At 44.3% G+C, this 24,541-nt stretch overlaps 2 protein-coding genes across 3 annotated transcripts in view; one reads left to right on the top strand and one right to left on the bottom strand.

The window, feature by feature from the left end:
• The first annotated feature begins 117 nt into the window (after positions 1–117).
• Positions 118–5,297, top strand: LOC146237990 (creatine kinase M-type). Its single transcript, XM_084685005.1, has 9 exons — positions 118–319; positions 525–571; positions 1,203–1,401; positions 2,284–2,438; positions 2,708–2,840; positions 3,192–3,348; positions 3,812–3,935; positions 4,064–4,253; positions 4,804–5,297. The coding sequence occupies exons 1-9, from the start codon at positions 304–306 to the stop codon at positions 4,962–4,964; spliced, it is 1,182 nt and encodes a 393-aa protein (XP_084541131.1). The 5' UTR covers positions 118–303; the 3' UTR covers positions 4,965–5,297.
• A 103-nt stretch (positions 5,298–5,400) lies between these two features.
• The window catches only part of mark1 (MAP/microtubule affinity-regulating kinase 1), a 34,435-nt gene continuing 15,294 nt past the window's right edge, over positions 5,401–24,541 (bottom strand). The window contains exons 4-19 of one of the 2 annotated variants that reach the window (XM_084685003.1): positions 20,334–20,382; positions 17,756–17,821; positions 17,369–17,439; positions 14,883–14,939; positions 14,569–14,805; positions 14,355–14,474; positions 13,838–13,937; positions 12,258–12,370; positions 11,820–11,973; positions 11,511–11,695; positions 11,016–11,107; positions 10,629–10,790; positions 9,948–10,214; positions 9,246–9,272; positions 8,756–8,800; positions 5,401–8,106 (exon numbers count right to left, since the gene is read on the bottom strand). In XM_084685003.1, coding sequence (XP_084541129.1) covers positions 7,764–8,106; positions 8,756–8,800; positions 9,246–9,272; positions 9,948–10,214; positions 10,629–10,790; positions 11,016–11,107; positions 11,511–11,695; positions 11,820–11,973; positions 12,258–12,370; positions 13,838–13,937; positions 14,355–14,474; positions 14,569–14,805; positions 14,883–14,939; positions 17,369–17,439; positions 17,756–17,821; positions 20,334–20,382 — 2,088 coding nt within the window. In that variant the 3' untranslated portion in view covers positions 5,401–7,763. The remainder of the gene's footprint in view (positions 8,107–8,755; positions 8,801–9,245; positions 9,273–9,947; positions 10,215–10,628; positions 10,791–11,015; positions 11,108–11,510; positions 11,696–11,819; positions 11,974–12,257; positions 12,371–13,837; positions 13,938–14,354; positions 14,475–14,568; positions 14,806–14,882; positions 14,940–17,368; positions 17,440–17,755; positions 17,822–20,333; positions 20,383–24,541) is intronic. The other variant, XM_084685004.1, reaches the window with a different exon arrangement.

Raw genomic sequence — 24,541 nt, 5'->3', positions numbered from 1 at the left:
CCAAAGTCTTCCTGTGTTTTTGCAAACCCACCCACTCACAGTGCTAATTTACATTGAGTTATAAAAAGATTTGACATTGTTAGGGCCTGGCAATATGACACCGGCGACTGCCACCCCACTTTGTAGAGATGAACGGGTCAGGTGGGAGTTGGACAGTGTACTCCGGATGACGAGACTCCATGGCTATTCTTAGCTCTTTTGTTTGATGTTGAGAGAAAAACCTGAAGCTGTTGAACTCTCACCAACGCCTCACAGGGCCCCACGACAGATCCCACAAGCCACCAAAACGTTTGACTCGGAAATATGTGGAAAATCAAACGTAAGTACTGGCTGTTTTAAGGAATGAATGCTGTCTCAATGTTAACATGAAAGGACATAACTTCTCTGGACAACTTAACAATTGGACAAAAATCTAACAGTGTATTTCTAACTTAATTTTTGTTTGTTTAAACTGTAATCATTTAACTAATAATGAAACATGACAGTAGTACTGAGCATCCCTGATTTTAAACCTCTTATTACAGCCCCCATCGTATTCCCTCAGGAAGCTAAATACAGGCCGGTTCTCGAGGTAATGCTTTTAAGACAATATGATTTTATGATCACATCTAACACAGTAGTGCATGTATACTGCCTTAAAGGGATTCATTGTCTGTTCCAATTGAGCAGAGCGACAGCAGGGAACTAAGCTATGTGGATTGAACCAATGCAGCCTTGGGATTCTTTGTGTGTTTTCAAACAGCTGTGCCAACAACCAGGCAAAGTGTCGTCATGTGGCCAACAATAAACTCTATATTCATTTGTGTCAATCAGTAAAGTGAATGGGGATTCCAGTGGAATTAATTACATTTAAAACATGCAACATTTTCTAGGGTTTGAAACTTTATTTTGTCCATCTAAGTTTAATTGTAATAACACTTGCTGTGCACCCGATAGACACAATCATGTTCCTAATTCCTACACTGCATCCGGAGTGTGGGCAAAAACTAGCCTGCAAAAAATATCATCAATATAGCTGCTCTGCAAAGCATGGCTTTTATATTGTAGGAAAGTAGAGCTGTATGGTTGACTTTCAAATATACATGTTCTACACTTGGAAGATGATGCCAAGGACTGTCAGACCATTTTCCAAATATGAACAAAATATCATTTAGGACACAAGCATAACATATTTCCTATTTGATGTCTTCCTGCACGACCAGAGCCTGGTCCCCACAGATCCCATGTCCCTTTTCAACCTGAAGAGGGGTTCCCCCGAAGAGGAGTTCCCCTACCTAAGGGGGAACCATACGTTCATGGGACGCTTCCTGACATTAAAGATGTATGCCCGCCAGTACCACCGTGCCACTCAGAGCGGGGTCATCTTTGATGATATCATACGGCCAGGCCTTGAAGAGCCAGGTGATGTAATTTGTAGAAAAGACTTTGTTGCTGAATTCCTGTGAAGCGAGGGAGCTAGAATGGGGTGAGGGTCCCCGTGGAGATAGTATCTACTTCCAATCCAAGAGTGAATTATGAGTCCTATGTGAAGTTTATTTCAAACATAGTGGAGGTATAACATTACCATATTGCAGGTACTAATAATACTGACCTGTGAAAAGAGAAAGTTTCTTTGTTTTAAAGTGGTTGAAAACTGGGGACACTTCTGTTACATCTGCATTGCTGCAGTTCTCTTCCAGATCCTATTGAGAACCTGGTTGGACACCAGCATACACACAGAGATCTTGGTTCCAAGACTTTAGGTTAAAGCCAGTTATTGGATTGGTTCAGTGATTCAGCAGAACACGTCCTACAGTAGGCAACATTGTGTGAATACAAACATGGGCTCACCACAGCTGCGAATGGGCCTCCTGTGGTTGGATGAATTTCAAAAAGTAAATCCACACTCAGCTATTCTCAGTAGCATCATAAAAACAGGTGACAACAATGGCTGCTTGTTGGAACTAATTCCAAAATACACCCAGACACAACTGTAATCGACTGTGATTATCACAACTGCCCTATCATTTTCGATGTCCACAGCCACTTAACGTAGAGGACTAAGGAGGCATGTTAGGGGGTCAGACGGCTGAGTGGTTAGGGAATCGAGCTATTAATCTGAAGGTTGCTGGTTTGATTCCCTGCCGTGTCAAACAACGCTGTGTCCTTAGGCAAGGCGCTTCACCCTACTTGCCTCGGGGGGTATGTCCCTGTACTTACTGTAAGTCGCTCTGGATAAGAGCGTCTACTAAATGTAAATGTTATGTTTGTTATAACTTTTTTGTGTGTTTTTGTGTCCCACAGATGACATAACAGGTCCTAAATCGGTTGGATGTCTTGCTGGGGACGCACAGTCCTACATTCTCTTCTGTGACTTTTTTGACCGCATCATTGAAGCCTACCACGACCACAAGATGAGCAAGTCACAGGAAAGTGACTTTAATCACGACAATTTAAAGGTAGACTGGTCAGTCTTACATCTCCAGCAGATAATCTGCAATTCTTCACATCTCTACTGCACCAATAGAACATGATGTAAACATGCTTTATAAACATTGCAAGAGTGTGCACTAGATGTTTATTATTCACTGAACATTACCAAATAACAACCTGAAAGTTGCCAATTGTACCATCTCACCCAAGTCACTTGACCATGCCTATTTCACTGCTCACTTGTGACAATAACCGTACAGCAGTACAAACAACAAATACATTTGTATTTGTCTAGGGAGGTGACGATTTTGATGGAGACTACGCTATAAGCTGCGAGGTGTCTGTGGCACGCTGTGTGGACGACTTCTGCTTCCCTACACACTGCAGTCGTGGAGAACGAAGAAAGCTCCTCACACTGGCGAAAAAAGGTACCGCATAATCTTGTGCCAATAACCTTTGCTTCGGACAGTAGTTCTCGACCATTGTCCTCAGGGATCCCCTCTGCCCTGCATGTTTTAGATGTCGACCATTAATTTGAATCAGGTGTGATTGAGCAGGGAAACATACAACATGCAGGACAGGGGGTCCCTGAAGACCAGGGTTGAGAACCACTGGCTTAGACAAAAGGTAAAGCCATTCTAATATAGGAACTATGGGAGTGTCTGTCAATGACAAGCACCTTGCTTTTAGATTTATTAGATTAAATCTACATAAATCAAATCCAACACAAGGTGGGATAAACATGTCTTGTATAATTTAGTCAACTTTTCTTCCTCCAGCTTTAGAACAATTATCAGAAGAGTTCCCAGGGAAGCTGTATTCAATGGAGAAACTGACAGAGGATCAAGAGGAAATGGGACTGATTGTAGACGCCCCCTCTTCCTCCCAGTTCAGGACTGGTGTGGCCCGTGACTGGCCAGACTCTAGAGCCGTCTGGTCAGTTTTGAGTGTTGTGGAGCTAAATCTAATAGTCATATGTTGTTTTTGCCATCACAACAAATAACTGTATTTACATTCATTCAGACACTGAAAAACTGCTACAGGTGTATTTTTCTAGCTTCCAACTGCGATTATTTACCAATCCCGTATCAACATTACAGACTGTATAGGCATACATGCATGTACACATCAACTTAACTACCCCAAATGTCCAAATTGACTATACAACAGATATGCACTCAGGATTTATAATATTACTTAGGGTTTGGAGCAATCCATAGGACCCTAAACAATGAATCCCATACTGACCCAACTCTACTAAAGGTTAGATAGCCTTTGTAACCAGAGTGATTTCAGAATATTTTGCTGAATTTTTATGCATTCCACTTTCTATTTACTGTTCAATTTCAATCCTGAGAGCTGTCAATGAATTGTCCAAATGATGGTTGTATTTACACAGGGTCAGTAAGGACTGTAGTCTGGGCATATGGATTAACATGGAAGAGCACATCAAGTTAGTGACCATGCGGAGTGATGCCAACATCGCAGAAGCATTCAAATGCATTTGCATCAACATCCTCAAGGTTGGTACCCTGAGTGGTTAGTAGCCGCTCTCTCAACCATAGAGCGAAAGTTAGAGTAGTTTGGAGATAATGCTGTGACGCGGGCCCCTAAGCTGTGTCCTGGGCTGTGACTTCCCTTGGTTCTCCAGCTTGAAGCGTTGTACAAGAAGCTGAGGCACCCGTTCATCTGGAAACAGCACCTGGGCTGGGTGGTCAGCTCCCCGGCCGATGTGGGGACTGGGCTGAGGGCCAGCGTCCGTGTGCGGCTACCCCACCTCTTCACGCACAACCGTCTACAGGATGTCCTCAAGAGACTGCGCCTCCGTATGGAGAACACAGGTAACGCAGCCATACAGGCATATACTGTAACCAATATCTGGTATGGAAATCGTGCAGATATTTCCTGGTTCAGAATGACTGATGAATGAGGTCATGGTTGGCCCGTTTTCCTAATAGAAAGGTTTTTGTTTGTATTCATTGATCGCGTCCTTTTTAAATTTCATATATTTCTAGATTAACTTTGACACATTGTCAGTGGCATTTTCTAGGGTCAGTCAAGCAACCAACGTTCTTATTTGTAGCTAAAGGTCGAACTGACATTTGAGTTGCATTATGCTAGTTTCCACGGATCTTCTAATCAATACTTTAAATTGATATAAGAAATGTCCTGCCTGCCTTAAATCTCATGGCAATTTCATAAATCTATGAATGAACATTATACAGTAGATTACATTTTTAACAGGTCAGCAAAAGGTGTGCATCTTTAAGCATGATTTCACAACATGACAATTGTGAGTGCTTGTAATAACGTACTGTATGCGCATAACACCAAGTGACCGTCTGACACCCAACGCTCCTCAACACAAAGTGTTTCACCTCTTCCCCTCAGACGAGCTGGATGTGTATAACGTGAGCAACGTGCCGACCATCGGGTTCAATGAGGTGAGCCTCACACAGTTGGTGGTGGACGGGGTCAAGCTACTCATTGTCATGGAGAAGAGCCTGGAGAACGGCCAGAGCATTGACGAGCTGGTGCCTATGCAAAAGTAGAGTGAGGGGGAAAAAAGGGCAGACACTGTTGGACTCCTAACAAACCCATGGAACATATGAGACGACTGTATTTCAAAAAGTATGATGTAAAGATAAATCCTACTTTAGGACTGCAATGACTTAGCTGTTTCAAGGAAAGAACAATGTAACGTGCAGTAAGTTGTCTATATATAGCTGTATATAAAAACAATTAGAAAAATGTGTTTTATTCAGGTGCCCATAGCTTATTTAAATGTTTAAGCACCACTGTAATTCGAGGGCAATATCGATTCCCCCATGGAATTTGTTTTAAAAAGATTTGTATCAAAATTACCATAAAATGTATTTCTAGAATGTCCGCTGGGTACTTTCTGAACGACTCCACAGCTCTTCTGTATTACCAAAGATTTGATCAAACATCTACACAGACAGGAATAAATGACAGCAGACATTTGGCTCGAGACTCCTTTCAAGTAAGCTTTAATATTGTGCACCAGTGAGACTGAATCTAGATGACTCATCAAGCTTTTCCTCAAATGTATGTTGGAGTGGATGAGGTGTAAGTGAGGTGAGGGGGGGTGGAGGAGGGGGAGGTTTAAGTGAGGGGGGATGGACTGTGGAGGGGGGGGGACGGTGGAAGAGGGGGAGGGTGCATTTATAGAGGTGGGGGTGTTATCATTTACATTTCATCAACCCTTTCTGATCCTCTGCTCCTTCAGCTAAGGCAACATGACAAGTCTCCCTATGATGTGTACCAAAAAAAATGGGAACCCGCATTGACAACGGCCGTGCCAAGCACCAATGTACAGGGACGACCCTCCAGCTCTCACATGTGCACTTCTGTAGATAGGTAGAGAGGGATTGGCACAAGTATGAGCAAAACGGATTCAAAAGCCACCGAGCCTAGCAAAGAGCAAGGTTGGAGAGACTTCCATGTTGCTTATACCCATCTAACCCTTGAGTGACACATGGCGAGGCTTAAATTGTTGTTTCTGGACAGCAACAATAAAATAACGCCACCCTCTCCAACTCTCCCAAACGTTAATCTCCAAAATGTCTCATAGACGAATAGAGACGTGACACTTCAGCTTGCGAAAATGGTTCAAAGGGTTTGTCACAGCTTTTCACCTTGTTTTCAGACCCCCCCGATCCTCCTTAATTTCCAAAAAAGGACATTGAAAAAGAACACCCTGCTTTTCCCCTTCTCTGTCACTTTTTAAGGGTGTGGTCCAACACCGGCTGCTCTTTACAGTAATACAACATGGAATACCATTGCACAGTTAACCCTCATGACTTAAGTACAAAATAACGAGTAGAAATGTACCAGCACTAGTGGTTCTTTTGACGTACTGTCATCGCAATCACTAATTACAAAGTGGGGGAGAAAACAAATGTTTAAACAATCTCCAAAAATAAACGTTAAATCCTATTTTCCTCTCGTACAGGTGAATGCCTCAGAAATATCAAGCAGCACATTAAAAAGGCATAATGTGGTGGAATAAATACAATTGCAAGAAGAACAAATTAAATGAAAATAAAGCATAAACCATCATTCAATGACCTGTGCTAGGGCCTCTGATAAAGTCCCATTAAAGAGACAATAAGCTTTGTTTTAACACTGAGTATCAAGCTTTGTGCGGTCTTAAGCAAAACATGACAGATAAAGCATTCATAACTAAACTCTTGGCCTGTCATTGGACAGCATTTGATTACATTTACATAACTTATGGTTATGTTAAATAATTTGCTTATTCCTAAGAATATGACTATGCAATTCATGTCAAGCTTAAGACTGCATACATAAGGCTTACCGTGTGGACAAATCATGGTCCTTTCAATAATGCTTAACATTGTAGTCCCATTAAGTGTAAAGGCAGGATTTGCCCAGGTCCAAGTTTGCCTTCTTAAAGATCCCTAATGCAAGTCAATGCAATAAACAGAACATTGTCAACTGTAGTGCTAAAATAACCATCCGGCACTGCTTCATGATGAACAACATGAAAGTGGCCAAAATAGTGCATTAAGAGGAATGACTTAGGGCTTTGGGATGTACGTATGTATGCAATTTTCTTTTTTTCAGTCAAGTCATTCAATAATTATGTATACGGGAGGGAAAAAAATAGTAAAAGAAAAAAATTGAAATAAGCTGTTTTTTTGTTCCTTGCGAGAATAAAAAAATAAACTTAAAATTTCAATGGAGGCAAACAATCTACACATTATGTTGACAATACAAAGAAAGATAATTCAAACCCCCCCCAAAATTACAGTATGACACAATAAACATACACTTTCTGTACAGAAACCAAGACTATACAATACCTGCAGACGTTATGCTGAAGAGTCTTGTTTTATACAACTCTATGTAACTCGACAAAACACATTCTCAATTTTTGTAACTGTACATGTGGAAAAATTTGCGATGCAGTCTTTATTTCAACCCCCCTGCGCAAATGTAATTGAAATGAGCAAGCCATCAGTGTGAACAGTCTCATATTATTGCAATGATGGGTTTCTTTTTTTTTTACCTTATCGGTTCTCAAAACTTGTTAATTCTGATTCTGGGTACACACGTGCCTTGGGAAGGATAAATGGGAGTGTATTTTCTTTACGATTTGTTTCACCACACAATACAGCAGTTGTCTGGAATAGCGGTATTCTCAATATGGCGGCATAGCATGTCAATTTTAGGTGAACTTGAGGAGACTCGAGACCCCTCACCCTCAGACCCCCACCCCTTTACCAGATTTCAACATTGTACATTAATAGTCTTTAGTTTGTTTGCTTGTTGAACAAAAAAAAAAAGAGAAGTCTTTAAAACGTTCACAGCTTGAGCTCGTCGGCCACTTTGGACGCGATGTTCTTGAAGGCGATGGACGTCCCCGAGATCCGCTTGAAGCGCACGCCGTTGAGCGAGAGGCGGGGCAACTTGCATACCTCCATCTCCCATTGGACCAGGCTCTCCTGGCGGGCGTCACCATGGACGCAAAAGAGCAGGAAGCGCTCGCGCTGCTCGTAGTCGCAGTTGTTGGCGTCCAGGACCTTGCGGATCTCCCTCATCATGTCGCCGGGCTCCATGGACGACGTGGTCTTCATGCTCCAGGTGAAACGAAGCGAGCGCGGCTTCGAGTCCCGGCCATCTTCCCTGGGTTCCCCGGATGCGCTCCTGTGGAGATGAGATAAGGACATGACAATGTCAAGCCCAACGGGCGTGTTACTTTTAACCTTTGGTCAGAGCCTGATTTGGTACTGTCCAAAAACCTCTAAAATAAGTTGGCCTGGGCCAAGGGAAGGCCACAAAGGAAAATGCTGTTTTGTTAACAGAGTATTCCAGGTACACAGAGATAGTATAGTAGGATTAAACATTGGTAAAATAAAGATAAATAGCCCCCACTTTATCATATAACTCAACTTGACAACATGCACAAAACAACAACACAACCTCACACGCCACAACTCCTGCAGATGAAAACAGTATTTACACCCTACAAACACAAACAAACATAGGTCGGGAAGGTCTTTCTTTTAAACCGCGATTCAATGAAGTCTCTAAGAAACTTAAGACTAAGTATTCATAGCTATAGATTCATTCATGCTTTCTTCAAAACACAACACATGCTAGAAGTTCTGTCAAGTGAACTAGTACCTTCCACTTATTTGCAGGTGTCAGACATAGAAACAGGCATGGGTTCAGATTCCTTTTGACAAACTGGGAAGTCATGGACGTTTGTTTTACACAGAATGAAACAAGACATGGAGATGGAAAAGGGAACATTTTGGAGTGTGGGGGATTTTCGCTGGCGGCTATACCTCACCTTGGGGTGTCTGTCCGGCCACTGGCCTCTCCTTCACTCGGGGCCCTTGGAAAATCAATCACAAAAGTTCAGTGTTCAACAGGCTGACAAAAGAAGATGCATGAGTTGAGTGTTTGAGCACACATACACAGAACGAGGGATGTGTGAGGTAGGATGCTAGAGAGTAGACATTGGGCTAAAAGAGATCTACAAACTCAAACCAAGGACAAGACAAGAGCAGGTAAGACAGGACAGGTGATTGCAGGCACCGCAGTGTCGTCAAGGTTGTTAGAAGTGCAAGGGCCAATAGTGAGTAGGGGAAAGCCGGTAGCAAAGTGTGGTTCTGTCATTGGGTTTCACGGTAGCCACACACAGCAGGGGGCTCTGTACCCGAGGGTGTGAGGGGTAGCCTGTACTTTTAGGGGGAGGTAGGCATCTAAAGGTTGTTAGGGAAAGCAGGAGAATTGGGGATGGTGCTGTTTAGGGTTATAACCATGGTAACCACTCCTACCTCTGGTAAGCCCTGAAAGACATTGTTCTAAAATAAAAAACAAAAGAAGAAAAGAGAAAAAGTGGGTAGGGTGTTTTTACATGAAAAGGACTGTGAGAGAAGAGTTATGAACAGATAAGAAGGGGGAGATAGTGATAGTGGCATATCTTGCAGGGTGAAATAGAGGTCAGTATCTTGCCAAAGCTGACCTTTATTGCACTGTAATCAAACAACATGTGAAAGGTTCAAATGAAATCAACTAAACTGTATTATCAACAACCTATTGAAACCACACAGCAACATTCTCCACATCCACGATGCCAAGAAGCAAATTCCTGGTCTATAACACTAATGTCTTAGATGTTTCCCTGCTCCAACACAGCTGTTTCAAATGAATGGTCGTTATCAGGCTTCCACAGAGCTTGATAACAACCCATTAATTAATCAGGTGTGTTGGATCAAAGCAAAGTTCATATTCTGCATACGACCTCTATAACCCAAAGGAGTGCAGTGCCGGGATTGGCGTTGTTTGGATAAGCATTTCGACATCAAATAATGAAGCTTGGCTTGCCCTCTTTGCGTCACAGTCTCTTCACTCTGATTGGCCCTCAAGCTTGATCCGTGTCCTTCTACTTTTACTGTCTAAAAAGTGTAATCCCCTCACCAACTTTCATCACACATGGACCGCCACAAAGGGCTTCAACTGACTTGTTATCGACTGACCTGCGAACAAACTTGGAGGTGATCTTGCTGATGATGCCTGTGGACGTGCCCCTGCGTGCCTGCGCCAGGGCCCCGGTGTCGTGTGACAGCGTGGGCGACGCCGGCGGCCCGTTGTAGGTGGCCGAGCGGCGGTCGCGGAGCTGGGCGCCGTGGAAGGTGGAGCGGCTGGAGCTGCCGCGGGGGAAGCGCGTGCGGTCGGGCGTGGCACTGCTGCTGCTGCTGATGCTGTGCGCCGAGGGCGAGGCGGTGGGGGGCCGCTGGGTAGTGCTGGAACCACACAGAGAAAGGGGCGGGGGGGCGGGACGGTGAGCTTATGGAGCGCGTACGGCATTTTTGAATCAAGATTGTTTTTGTTAAGCAGTGTCACGAAGAGATGGAAGAGGAAGGTTGGGGGCTGGGAGGATGGAAGAGGGAGGTGAAAGGTGAAAAAATGTAGGGAACTCAAACTAAAAAGGGAAATGGGGTAAGAGGGTCAGTAAAAGAGAGAGAAACATGGGAAAGAAGGTGGAGATAAAGGACAAGTGACCGAAGATATGATATGACAACAGTAAAAGCAGAAAAGAAAACCCTTGTTCTTTATAAAAACCCATCTACTACATGCGATCAAACTAAAATACATCGATAAAATACATTCGGCGATACAACGGCGAAGCCACAGACAGCTCCAGCCACAGGCCCGACCTTTTGTACTCTGCGTTGTCGTCTATAGGGGGCAGTGGAGACTTGATGGGGTGGCCTGAGGCTGACATGGACTTGACATGGCGGGGTCGTGCTGAGGTGGCAGCCGAAGTCGCCCCGGACGATGGTGAGGAGCCTCCAGCTGCAGCTGACACCTCCGTCAGACTGAGGGAGACAGAGAGAGAGGAAATGGAAAGACCGAAAATAAGAGAAAAGAAGGGAGGGAATTACAGGAGACGGTGAGAGAATATGACGTCAGAAGAGAATGTGACGTCATTCAGTGATGATTACGTAAAAACATTTGTTTTTAAAAACGGCAGTGACGACCTTTGCCTTCATCCACGTCAACAGCTTTCACGTTCGTTTTTGTCCAGTGTCGGTCTGGCTCACCTGCTGTCCTTGCCGTTGGGGATGGCCGAGTAGCGGTCGGTGCTGGTGCGCTCACACACGTACGTGTTCCTTCGCGTCATAGCACCGCTGTTCTATGGGACACCGACACACATGGACACAAGACACACACTTTCAAATCTCCAACAGTTGGTTTATTCATGTGAGAGCCATTTTATGTAAATATTAGTGCCGTCAGTTTAACGCGTTATTAACGGAGTTAATGCAAACCCATTTTAACAGCGTCAATTTTTTTACGGCGCGATTAACGTTCTTTTTGGTCAAGCAAACGTTGTTGTTTTTTCACATGCTGTTGCAGCAACTACTGACGTTTAAAAAAAATTGTACACCACACCGGATCTAGCTAGACCGGAATAAAAAACAACAGGATGTACACAATGGATGGTTGGTTGACTCTTTGACCCCACAATGAGTCCTCACGTCAGAATCTCAAACACCCCTTACTGACCCCACAGCCCTTCTGCGCCGCCCTCTTACCCCTGAGGCTGTGGAGGACTTCTTCCTTGTCTCCTGTGCCACCAGAGGCGAGGCAGGCATGTCACCCTTAGAGCCAGTGGTGCCCAGTTTACGTGTGGCGTCCCAGTCCTCCTTCTTGTCGCTTTCCACACTGTTGGCCTGCATCCGCTTGGTGTAGGACACCGTTGGGGGGATAGAGGGTGCAACTGAAGCGGGAAAAATATCAGTATCAATATTAGAACTAGAATTCTGACATTTTCAGAACAGTGACAACCCTAGGGTGTTGATTAGACCACATTTCTGTGGCCATGATGGGCATTCTGCACTTACCATGGTCGCTGAAGCGCCGCTGTTTCTGATTGGCAGATATGCTGCGGGTGACCTTGGAGTGGGCGGGTGACTGGCTCGAGCTGTTGTTGAGGTCACTGCTTGGTCGTGACCTTTGACACAGGTTACTGTTGGACAGGGACTCGCTGCCCTCAAACTGTCAGGGATGAGAGGTACAGTAGAGGGAGAAAGGTTGGAGTTTTTGTTGGAACAAAAACACTTTATATTCATGTCTGAAGCATGGAGGGAATGTATTTTTCCAGGTATACTATAAATTCCGTTAATTTAATCAAAACCATTTCTGCTCACCTGGTTTTTGCCCCCACTACACAGTCACACCTCAGTAGGTCGCTTCTTAAGATAACCAATGACAAATCTGACCAACAACACAGTTTGTGAGAAGAGCATTTAAACTTCGACCCAGCTCTTTCTGGGACCTACCTCTACAGGTTTCCTTCCCAGCAGGAGGTACGTGGCCATAACCTCATCGTACTTCTGTCCCACCAACGCCTCAGAGATCTCGTCTTTGGAGAAGCCCATGGTGACCATCAGTTCTGAGGTGGGGGAGAGAGGAAAGTGGGGGTGGGCAATGTGTGAGTGACGAAGCCACATTGCGCTCACTCATCACTATGCTTCCCCCCGACCGATCCGGGGATCTCAGCTAGGATTGAGGCCTGCATCGCAGACATCTCCGCTTGGATAACCGAGCACCACCTCCAGCTGAACCTCGCCAAAACAGAACTTCTCATCATCCCGGCCAAACCCTCCATCTCCCACGACCTCTCAATCACCCTGGGATCTGCGACGGTGACCCCTTCATCCTCTGCCAGGTACCTTTGGGTTACCATGGATGACGAGCTCTCCCTCACAGCCCACATTGCGGCGGTCTCCCGGTCGTGTAGATTCACCCTCTACAACATCCGGAAGATCAGGAGATACCTGTCTGAGCACTCCACCCAGCTGCTTGTCCAAGCACTTGTCCTCTCCAAGTTGGACTACTGCAACTCGCTGCTCGCCGGTCTCCCAGCATGCGCAACCCGCCCTCTTCAGTGGATTCAGAACGCAGCGGCCCGCCTGGTCTACAATCTACCCAGACGGCTCCCACGTTACCCCGCTCCTCATCTCCCTCCACTGGTTACCCATCACGGCCCGCATCAGATTCAAGACCCTGGTACTGACCTTCCGAGCAGTGAACGGGACTGCACCCGACCACATCAAGTCTCTCCTGCAGCCTTACACCCCCACCCGCCACCTACGGTCTTCTTCAGACAACCGCCTGGTGGTCCCACCACTCAAGACCGCCCGGTCCCAACACAAGCTCTTCTCCTGCCTGGCCACCCAGTGGTGGAATCAACTCCCCACCTCCATCAGAGACACAGACTGTCTCTCCACCTTCAAGAGAAGGCTCAAGACGCACTGGGGTTCTGGGAGTACAACGGTACTTAGGAATGGTTTGCTGAACCCAATGCTCGTTTCCTCAAGGATCACAATGACTCTTGCTTAGAGACTTGTTGCTCTTGTTGGTTGGTGGTAACTGATTTAAACTGTTGTATTCGCTGCGAAGTATTCTATTTTAGTTAATCTTATACTTTTGTATTTTTTTATTTTACTGTTGCTTGCTTTTCTACAGGTACACTTACACTTAGCGATTCATGTTGTTTAATTGTAATTTGCTTAACTACATGCTCTTATGGTTCTTCCCTTTGGCACTTATTTTTTTGGTTGTTCACAGGGTGTGCTTCTTGTTTTGGCTACCTGCAATGATTTGGGGCTATCTTGTTGTTATTATCAGTGACCTATAAACTTTGTAAAGCTCTCTCTTGGAAGTCACTTTGGATAAAAGCATCTTCTAAATTAATAAATGTCATGTAAATGGAGGTAACACTATCTTCAGCAAGCATGCCATTTTCGGTGTGTATGTGCTCTTGTTGGACCAAATGGCATAACAAATATATTAAAGAAACTTGACTATATTTGACCTTGTGGGGCCTTTGTGTTTGTGCATGTGTTCAGTCACTGACCTATCCGTTTGATGTCACTGATGTCCACCTCAGGCTCCGTGTAGGGTTTAAGCTCCTCCTCCTCGTGGCCCACATTCATCCAGCGGTCTCTCATGATTTGCTGACGAGGTAGTCAAATGAGACATGAGCGTGACTCACACCCACACTCAAAACCATCAAATCAAAAAACAACATCCATCTCCCCCACCCCAAGCACAAATCTGGGGTGTTTCGATCCAGAAGTCTGTTTCCTTACATTTTACCTCCCTCTGACAAGAGAATGACAGGACTAAAATTGGATAATAGTCTGGTATAACATGGTTATGGTGTAACATGGTATAGTCAAAATCTATATCATAGGCCAAATTCATACCGGTATATTTCTATACAGTTCATACCGTCCTCCCCTACATGGACATGTCCTAAACCTGCCAATGTTGAAAACTCTCATGGAAGAAAACAACTTTCTAAGATGGATGTCAATCCTGAAACATGAGCCCTGTGAGTCACATTGAGAGTGTGTGCGTTTGTGTCCTACCTCCAGACTTCCACGTTTGCCTGGGTTGAGCACCAGCAATTTCTTGAGCAGGTTTTCACAGTCTGTAGACATGTAGAAAGGGATGCGATACTTTCCCCTGAGGACTCGCTCTCTCAGCTCCTACACAAACGCACACAACAAGGCAGATTAAATAACTTCTTGAGAAACTATACACTTAAAAGGCAACTGGAAAACCCCATTTTTTCACACGCACCTTTAGGTTCTGCCCGTCAAAGGGCAGTGAGCCGCTGACCAGCGTGTAGAGGATGACCCCCAGGCTCCAGACGTCCACCTCGGGCCCGTCGTACTTCTTCCCCTGGAAGAGCTCCGGGGCGGCGTAGGGAGGAGAGCCGCAGAAGGTGTCCAGCTTGCTGCCCAGCGTGAACTCGTTGCTGAAGCCGAAGTCGGCGATCTTGATGTTCATGTCCGCGTCCAGAAGCAGGTTCTCTGCCTGTTTAGGAGCGAGGGTGGATGAGAGATGGGCAAGGAAGAGAAGGATGAGAGGCAGTGTGTGTGTGTTTCACTCACCTTAAGATCCCTGTGAACAATCCTCTTCTGATGGCAATATTGCACTGCAGAGACAATCTGATGGAGAGAGACAAAGAGAATAAGTTTCATACATTTTAAGAGGCAATTCTTAAACATCTAAATATGCCCAAAACCACTTTTCAATTCTGATATTTTGAAATATCAATACAGTATTTATTTTCTTTATCAGAGTTCAAGAAACTCAATAAAGAGTTGCCTGTCCGCATCGGAATGCGGTACTACCTTCTGTCTGTTAATGTTGCTAACGGGGACTCATTAATCACTATCACAACGTTAGCTGCCACACTAATGAAACCCGAAGCAGCGCAACAATTTTTGATAGTCACTAACGCAAGCTAATTAATTAGCCAGTCAGTGAATAAAACGATGCTCTCAACGGAGGCTGCATTTGAGTCCTGCGATAAGAATAATTGAATGAAGAATGAGAGTCCCGCGTCGAACACTATGAAAATGCATCCTTCCTTCCTAGTTTCAACTGATGTTGATTTTAGAGATCCACTCTCATTGATTTTCCGGTCACAGACTGAGCCCCATCCCTACCAAATCAATAGTGAAATAAATATTAATTTTCCATTGTTTGTGTTCAGCCAACCCTCCTACTGTAAGCGTTAGAATTTGGCGTTTCTCATTCACTTTTGCCATGTATTTAAGAAGAAAATACAAAACATAAACTCCACCTAAATTCTTCAGTGGAAGTTCTGGACCATTTCAACTGGGGGGGGGGGGGGGGGGGGGGCAAGCTGGGATTGCACTCTCAGCGGACCAGTTACATTAAACATTATTGTTGTCATTTGATTTTCTTCACTTCATTATCAAGCAAAAAAACATGTTTATACTCTACATTTAGGGGGGCCACAAGGAGGTCAAAGCTTGTTGTGAAAGGGGCGAAGGCACCCACTGCCCCCCCCCCCCCCCCCCCGCCCCAAGAACCACCCCTGCTAATAATCATGAATAAGATGAAGATAGGGAAATGTCACAAGAATGACAAAGACACGAGATTTAGACCGCAGCCATGTCACATTAAAACAGTGGCAGGAGCTTTCATTCCTACAAGGTAAAGAGTTGAGGCTTAAGTTCCAAACTGCAGCCACTTGAGGGCAGCATGGCTTGTGATTTGTGTGTACTAGACTGGGAAGTGATAAACTACTTCCATGTCCTGTCTTTCTACTTAGTGATTCAGTAGGACATTGGCACCAGTGCTGACTAATAGATATATGAATGGCATTCTCTGGCACTGGACTGTACAGGAATTTTATAAACACACAAAACACATTCTGTTGCTGGCTTGCATACACACATGCATGAACACACACAGTGTCCAAATATTAGTGTTAATAAACAAACACAATTGCAGTCTACTGGAACATTCATACATTTGGCTTAACACACAGACACACACCAACGTTGTTGTTAATACATCCTCACCAACTGTCAGAACACACACAATCTCACTATCTCTCTCTCACACGCACGCACTCGCGCACACACACACACACACACCCACCCTGAGAGACTATTAGCTTGTCTCCTTATTCAGAGCACAAACCCATCTCCTGTAGTGCCTGTAGCAGGGAAATGCACTCCTGAGCTACAGTACTCTTCCTCTCTCCCTCTCACTCCATCACCCTGTCAACCTCTTTCCTCCCCCCTCTCTCTTTTTCTCTCTCTCTCTCACACTTTCCATCTTCTCTCTTCTCCCCTCTCTCTATAACGCTTTGTCTCCCCCTTTCCTCCTTCTCTATCACATTTTCCATCTTTCTCCCTCTCCCTCTGCTCCCTCCATCTCTTGAACACCAATAATCATCCGTCCATTTTTTCACTCCCTCCCTCTGTCCCTCCCACTAATCTCTCTCTTGCTCTGCTCCATGACTGTTCTGGCCTCTACTGCCCAGCATCTCTCACTCTCACTGCCCATCCCCTCTTCCTCTCCCTTTTGCCTTCATCAGTGCCACCCTCCCCTCCTCCCTTGCCATTTCTCTTGGTCCCCGCCCTCTTACATCTCCACTGTAGCCCTTCCCATCTTCCACCTCTCTATTGCAACAACCTTACTTTACCTCCTAGATCCCCTTGCAACCCCATCCTCCCCTCCCCGCATTCTCTCTTTCACCCCTGCATTCTCTCATATCGGGGTAGATTCGTGTCAGCAAACACGGCCGACAACATGGGAGATGCACAAGGACGGCAGGCCGCACCTTGCTCCAGTTTCAGATTTTGCTGTCCCTCTGTGTGTTTCTCTGTGTGTTTCTCTGTGTGTTTCTCTGTGTGTTTCTCTGTGTGTTTCTCTGTGTGTTTCTCTGTGTGTTTCTCTGTGTGTTTCTCTGTGTGTTTCTCTGTGTGTTTCTCTGTGTGTTTCTCTGTGTGTTTCTCCGTGTGTTTCTCCGTGTGTTTCTCCGTGTGTTTCTCCGTGTGTTTCTCCGTGTGTTTCTCCGTGTGTTTCTCTGTGTGTGTCTGACAGACACGCTCACCTGACGAAACTTGGCCCGCGCCTCCTTCTCCTTCATCCGTCCATGTGCAACTAGGTAGTCAAACACTTCACCTGGGACACACACATACACAAACAAAAAAGTCATATCAGGAGTCCATGATCCTGCCTGAAGCTAGACCAACTATGTGACACCAGGATTACATTTTACAGTAAATAAAGTGTAAATGATCATGGGAAGCATCATTTTCAAGTTCTATTTGAAGAAGAGACAATATAAATGACCCCCGCTCACGCACGGACCCCAGTCAGAGTTATATGCCGCCGTGGCCTTCATGTCTGTTGGTTGTTAACCCATGAAAAGAATACTGTATAGGCCAGGCTAAGATGCTGTGGCAAGGTCAGGAGGACCTGGACCAATGCTGCTCACCTCCACTGGCGTACTCCATTATCAAATAGAGTGTCTTCTCTGTTTCGATGACTTCAAATAATTTAACTTGCGGAAAAAAGGAGACAGAGAAAACATTAGTTGGGAAGTTAATATGCGTGTGTGTGTGTGTGTGTGTGTAGAGTTTGGAGGCTTGGGGTGTTGGTACCTGTCTTGTCTAGTGAGTAAATCCTACTGTTAATGACTAGGGATTAGTGAGAAAAGATCAGCTCGTTTGTATTTGTTATGAACTACGCATGACCTCTCTATGCATGACCTCTCTGTCACAAGACACAAGAACATTCATTCTACAATCAAACATTGCAGCATTAAATCCAGGGAACAAATTGGTTAAGAGGTCCAAATATAAAGCCTCGTCTGAAACACACACAACCGCGTACACACAGGCTAACGCGCGGCAATGTGTTTCCTGATTTACTCCACGCTAACTGCCAAAGAATGACACCCTTCCTGTCACACTCATTTCATTATTATGAACAGAGGAAGAGAAAGAGATATTTAGAAAAAGAGAGATATAGAAAGACAAAAGGAAAGTCTTGAGAGGTGGCAATGGACAAGGACTAGAGATCCAACCACAAAAACCTGATGAAGAGCTTCTACCACAGGTGGACCAGAACAGTGGTTCTGGTTTGTGCTAACAAATAACAAACATGGGCATGGGGTGTGGATTCAGGAACGACCAATAAATTGATCAATTTTTGGAAAACTGACAACCTATACACTTTATACAAAATACTACTTCCTACCATTTAATAATATGGAAATTCCTATGTACACTAAGTAAAATGTTTACATTAGGTATTGCAATTTAATTAGAAGGTAATTAATGTAACAACGTTGTTGCCAAACTTATTTTCCCACTGAGGATGAAAACTGAATGACATTGTCTGACTCATAAATTCACTCAAGCTGGTTTTGATAACCGTTATGCTACATGTACTCCTTTCAAAAAAAGTTCGGAAATGTTATTTCGGTCGATTATTCCCCCCGTTTAATAATACCAATTGTCATTGTATGTTATATCGTTGGAAAGCTTGATTAGTCTCCTTTACAACGAGGTACAACTTGTAAGGATCGTCCATTCGTAGAATGAGCAACACAGCTAAGCGTGTGGGTAGCGGGCCAAATTTTTGGGCCAAAATCCCCTGCAATATTCTTCTGTTGGTCTTCACTCTCGTTTTGAGCTTAAGTGGGATCAGCTTGGGCGGGCTGTACGTGCCAAAGTGACCAACGCAAACATGTTGACTGACTTGCAACAAATCCTGGTTGAGGAATGGGATGCCATCCCACAGCAGTGTGTGACCAGGCTGGTGACCAGCATGAGGAGGAGGTGCCAAGCTGTTGTGGCTGTGTATGGATCGTCCACAGGCTTCTGAGGTCCCTGACAGTGTAAAATGAATCAAGTGTAAAAATGCCCATTATGTGTTGTTTTTTCCTTATTACTGTGGGAGAGTGCAATTATCCAATCCACCAAGCAACTCAAAACGAGAGTGAACACCAACAGAAGAATATTGCAGGGGATTTTGGCACAGCCACACGGTTAGCTGTGTTGCTCATTCCACGAATGCTCAATCCACAAATCCAAGTTGTACCTAGTTGTAAGGTGACTAATCAGGCTTTCCAATTATATAAAATAATCGGGAGGAATAATCAACCAAAATAACGTTTCCGAACTTTTTTTGGGATCAGCGGTGTTGCATTTTTGTTAGTTTGCATCATTTTATGGTATTTTACTGTAAATACTATAGTTTATTTAACTGAACTTCTGTCACACTACATAAGGTGTTCTAAAATGAATACCCAGCATAGTAACTGCAGCAAGACAGACAGTAGATGATGACTAATTGATCTTTCATAATTTAATCTCTTAGTCAAAATAATTTGATACAAAACTACCCACAATAACTATTCCTAGAAAGGATCCCATAATATTTGCAGCATACAAGCTGCAAATAAATATTCGTGCATCTCTGAGTGTGAATCTGTCTGTATGTGTACAATAACTCATCTCTAAGGTCCCAATGACTCCATCAGACAGCGTTAAATGGAAACCATGTTTGATGGGTGTAATTTGGACTGGCTCACTCTGAGGAATGGACCAACACAGGAGCATCTCAAAGTCAAACAGGGCGGACCTCCAGGAAAAAATTATCACAACCTCCACCTCCGCTTCCTCCACCATCCCTCATGGCCCAACGATGCTATTTCAATCCCAGAGTGAAGCTTTCCATCAACTTGTTGTGTACTGACTACCGGAAGTGCCTCTCATCATATCGACCGTAGCAGACTAGGCACACTAAAAAATTGTGGGTGAAAGCTGTCGACTAAGCAGGCGATGGCCCGTCACCAATTCTCAGGTTTTGAATGCAGTCTCATTTTACACGGACGTAAAATGTTTTGGTTGTCAGACAGATAACAATAGATGCAGTACTGCAATGTGTTAATCACATCGTTGGCAATGTGGGAGTGTGATATCACCTACCTAAATAAATGAACTGTTAACTCTACGTAACCAGGCTCCATTTCTGCCAAGGGATGAACCTAATGAATAAAAGCTTACCTATGTTGGGGTGATTCAAGATCTTCATAATCCTTACTTCGCGAAAGAGCTGTGAAAGAAAAAGGAAAAGAGAAGATTTTATCTCAATGTAAATTTAACACTTTTTACTGATGGCTTTCTTGCTCTCAGACAAGTTAAATGATTCTGAAACATGCAAAAGGGATTAATAAATCAAATTGAAAATAGAAAATTGGGTGACATCGTGTGACATTCTAGAGATATGTCATGCTGTAGAACACCAAAGGATAAAAGAGAGGACAGTATCTGGCTGTTTAGCAGAATAATTGTGTCAGTCTGAGTGACTGAATATGCCAGCATCTGATCATAGCATGTCTACCACAAAACAAGTAGACTCGTAAACAACAACAGAGTTTAAGTCTCACTTGTACCATCCAAAGTTGCTGAAAATTTCAAGCACCTTTTTAAAACCAATTACAATGTCCCCTACAATGTAAAGTGTAATGTCAATTGTCATCTACTTTGCAATTCTGTCAAAGTCACATTGACTTTATTTCGGAACTTGCTTAACAGACTTTCTTCCAGCCCAGGATTAATTACAACATGTAACACAATTAGGAAGAACTCCTCCCATTCTTGACATCACATAATCAAAGTCCAGAAAATGAGCTGAGGTAGGCAAGCCACTAATTTGACAACCATTATAAGTTTAAATAAATGGGTTTTCCAGTAGCTAGAACCCAATATTCCCCTCAGTTATCCCAAGGTATTATTGGCATGCTTGTTAAAGCAACGTTAAATGGCAATATTTAGCCTCTTCATCTTTGATTGCTCAAGTGTGCAGTGATTTTGTCACCAGAGACAGATCACTAGCTGGAGAGTGTTTTTTGTTTTATGCATTTTGTGAATATTTTGTGTCTGTGCTTGTGTGTGAAAGTAGTATGTGTGTGTTGGTGTGTGTTTGTGTGTGAGAGTAGTATGTGTGTGTCGGTGTGTGTGTATGGTTGGCTCTTGATAACATTTCCATAATGCTTGAGTGATGGCCCCGATGTCTCCTTGGTAGCGCCGTTACCCGGGTGATTAGGCAGCGTCACTCAAACTGTGAGAGCCTCTGACACGTGTCAAGTGTCTCCCCTCCCCTCTCCCTGCACCAGCTTCCAGATGGTGAAGCTGTCTTGCAGCTCAAAAACATCGCATTTACACCTCCCTGTCACTCCCCCCCCCCCCCCCATCTTCTGGCTCCACCAGTGATAATTCTTCCCAAAGGTCCTTCAAGGTGAAGATATATGTATATATATATATATATATTTTTTTTCTATATATAAATATATATATATATATACACCTTTCTCCAACAGAACCGAATATGAAGGTTCATTATGTCCGTTCAATATAATAATATGTCCGTTCAATATGACGGACATTTTATCACAGGCTGGCCAAAACATGTCTTTAAGGGCTTTGATTTGTGGAACAATAAAAAGAGTGGGAGTAGTCATTCGGGATTACAATCAACAGGAGTACAGTCTAGTCTCAAAGTCAAAGGAATTTGCTTATTTTGTTAAAACCAGACCATCAGTGTTATCTGATTTAGTCGATAGGAGACAGGCCATAGATGACGTTCTATGGCCTCTAAAGGGGGGCGTGCGCAAGTGCAATAACTTGAAAGCAGCATGTAAACTCCAATGTGTCCACGGCATTTAAATAAACCTGTTGTTATCGTCATCTGATCCTGTTCTTGTATTTTTTTGATATAGCAAGAGAAGGATAGAAGGATGAAAATTCTCATTTGGAGACCCCCTACCCAGACACAAAGGGGAAACTCTGATGACACACACACAGGATGTGATGCGTCAAATGCCTAAGGGGGGCGGGGTAACACAGTGCTATATTTAGTCACTGCTAACAATCAGAGCTATAAATAGCTCCGCCCTTGGATACAGGAGAACCCCCTTAGCCAGGAGGAGCCTAGTTGATTTATTTCCATAGCATCTCAAACAAGATTGGTTGGTTCCCGAAGTTGGGTATGCAAAGTCAATCTCTTTTTTCCCACGTGTATGAGTGCAGTCAACCCAAATATTCAATGCGTGTTCCCCATTCAATATGCAGGCAGGAATACTGTGCACATGAACGCTTCCACAAGGGGCACCAGACATGTTGTCAACAGCTAGATAGAGGGGGGGGGAGCAGAAAAAAATTGTATTTGTCTCCCTGGCGTAGCCACGCATTCCTGCGTAGACTGTGTTCGTTTATTAATCGTCATTCGGCGTCTCACACGGACACACTCCACTTGTAGCTGAACATCAGCAAACGCACTTATCTGGCACCTACGCGTGCATGTGCACATGCCCACACCCACACTTCTCAATGAACTGCAGCAAAACTGCAGCCAGCCACTACCCCTGCCTCCACCCCTTCACCCGCACCCCCGCCCCCTCCTCCTCGGTCTCAAATCCTGATGGCTGCCTGGCTGATGTGGAGTGACGGGCGCACACGTCGCCACGACTCCCAACGGCGCTGGCACAGGAGATGCAATAGCACTCCGTTACACACACACACACACACACACACACACACACAGAGAGACACACACCTCATAATTAACATGGAGACTGTGGGGAGAGCGGCTAAAACAATGTTAGACAGCGCCGGGGGGTGCTGGTTTCCTCTGTGGTTTGAAAAAGGTGTGCCACGTGGCTCAAACCATTCCAACATTTGATAGACTCACTAATACCACTAACCATAGTTTAGTGTTAAAATACCTAAAGCTTAAGGTTTAAGTAAACATGTTTTTTTCTACATGGTTAGAAAATATTTAACCAAATATATAAGCCTACTGCTTTTTCACATTAGTAGAACTTAGTAGAGTTTTACAAAGGAAAATACAGCATTCTGTCTGCGTCCATATTCTACATGAAGGCTCTGTCCTTCAATTTCTTCATTTTTCTGTTGAACTCAAGACAGTTGGAAGCCCTCTAGGCAACCCCTTTCTACTTTCAATGCCTAACATCTTGACACTGCAAAGTCTTACTTTACCTTTAATTCACTTTGCATTTTAAATGTTTTTATCCGAAAGCGGTCCGCGCAGTGCCGAAAAAACAAAGTCTTTATAAGAATGACACAGTGAGTCAGCTTGTTCTGACATCTGCCTCATTGTAGACATTTCCGGATCACCTAAGTGCATCACTTTGACAAATCAGTTAAAATAATAGTAATGACTAAATCAAACACACTCACGAGAAGAGACGGTGCTAAAAAAAAGGAACAGATGAGTGGGTTGAAAGGAACAGTGACGTTAGCCACAAAGTGATGTGCATTGTGTTTGATCAGTGCTTGGTGAACAGATCCTTGTCATACTGGTGAAACATAAACGTGGTGCCTCTCTCTCACGTGCGCGCGCGCGCACGCACACACACACACACCATCCATAATGATAAACAGAGATGGGAAAAGCATATCTTGACTCGTTTGAAGAGCGTGGACTACAACAATGACGTTTTACACACACACGCACCACACACACACACACACACACACACAATGGCGTGTGGAGAACGGAGGGCAGTGGAAGGTCACCTACCTGCTTAGAATGCAAGATGCGAAACTAAAGAGATGGAGAGGGGAGGAAAAGAGAGGAAAAGAGAAAGAGAGAGGCAAAATGCTAAATGGTAGAGTGAGTGCGAGGGGGAAGGTACGCGAGGAGGAGGGAGGGGACAAGGGGGCTTCGTCCCTACCACCCACCAAAGGCAAAAAAAACAAAACAATACAGGGTGACAGATCGGTTCATCACATTCCAGCGCTATCCCGGCAACCCTTTGTTCCCCTGGCTCCCCCTGTCCTCAAGCGCTCCACATTTTTGGGGGGCTTCTCTTTTTGGGAGGGAGGGCAGGGGGGGGGGAGGGAGATCAAGAGTCATGTAAGACCAGACACAAAGCACAAGAACACAGAGCAGAGGAAGAAGAGAGGTACATATGTATTGAATTTTACTTATATTTGCAGCTTTTGGAGTATTCAGCAAGTTAGTTATATTTTGAATGAATGATGTTCGGTGACTCAGTATGGTGTTCACAGAGGGGTGACAGAATAGGCTCTTCTTGACTATAAGTTCAAGCATTGTCAGGGTATAGGCCTTTCTACGGTTCACCTCAGTTAAAAGAGAAAAAAAACATGCTAAACTACAGATTGAATTAACACTGTCCCACATACATTTGGCGCATGCTCAAATCATAGGCTTCCGTTACATCAAATTA

The sequence above is a fragment of the Hypomesus nipponensis genome, chromosome 21 (assembly GCF_054491055.1).
Source record: "Hypomesus nipponensis isolate SF chromosome 21, ASM5449105v1, whole genome shotgun sequence".
NCBI lineage: Eukaryota > Metazoa > Chordata > Actinopteri > Osmeriformes > Osmeridae > Hypomesus > Hypomesus nipponensis.
This window is presented reverse-complemented; position numbering and strand designations above follow the sequence as displayed.

Bases quoted from the DNA above. Each gene is read 5' to 3' on its own strand.
- LOC146237990 (XM_084685005.1), top strand. The intron at 572-1,202 runs GTAATGCTTTTA...CTGCACGACCAG, and splicing joins AATACAGGCCGGTTCTCGAG to AGCCTGGTCCCCACAGATCC. The intron at 4,254-4,803 runs GTAACGCAGCCA...TCTTCCCCTCAG, and splicing joins CCTCCGTATGGAGAACACAG to ACGAGCTGGATGTGTATAAC.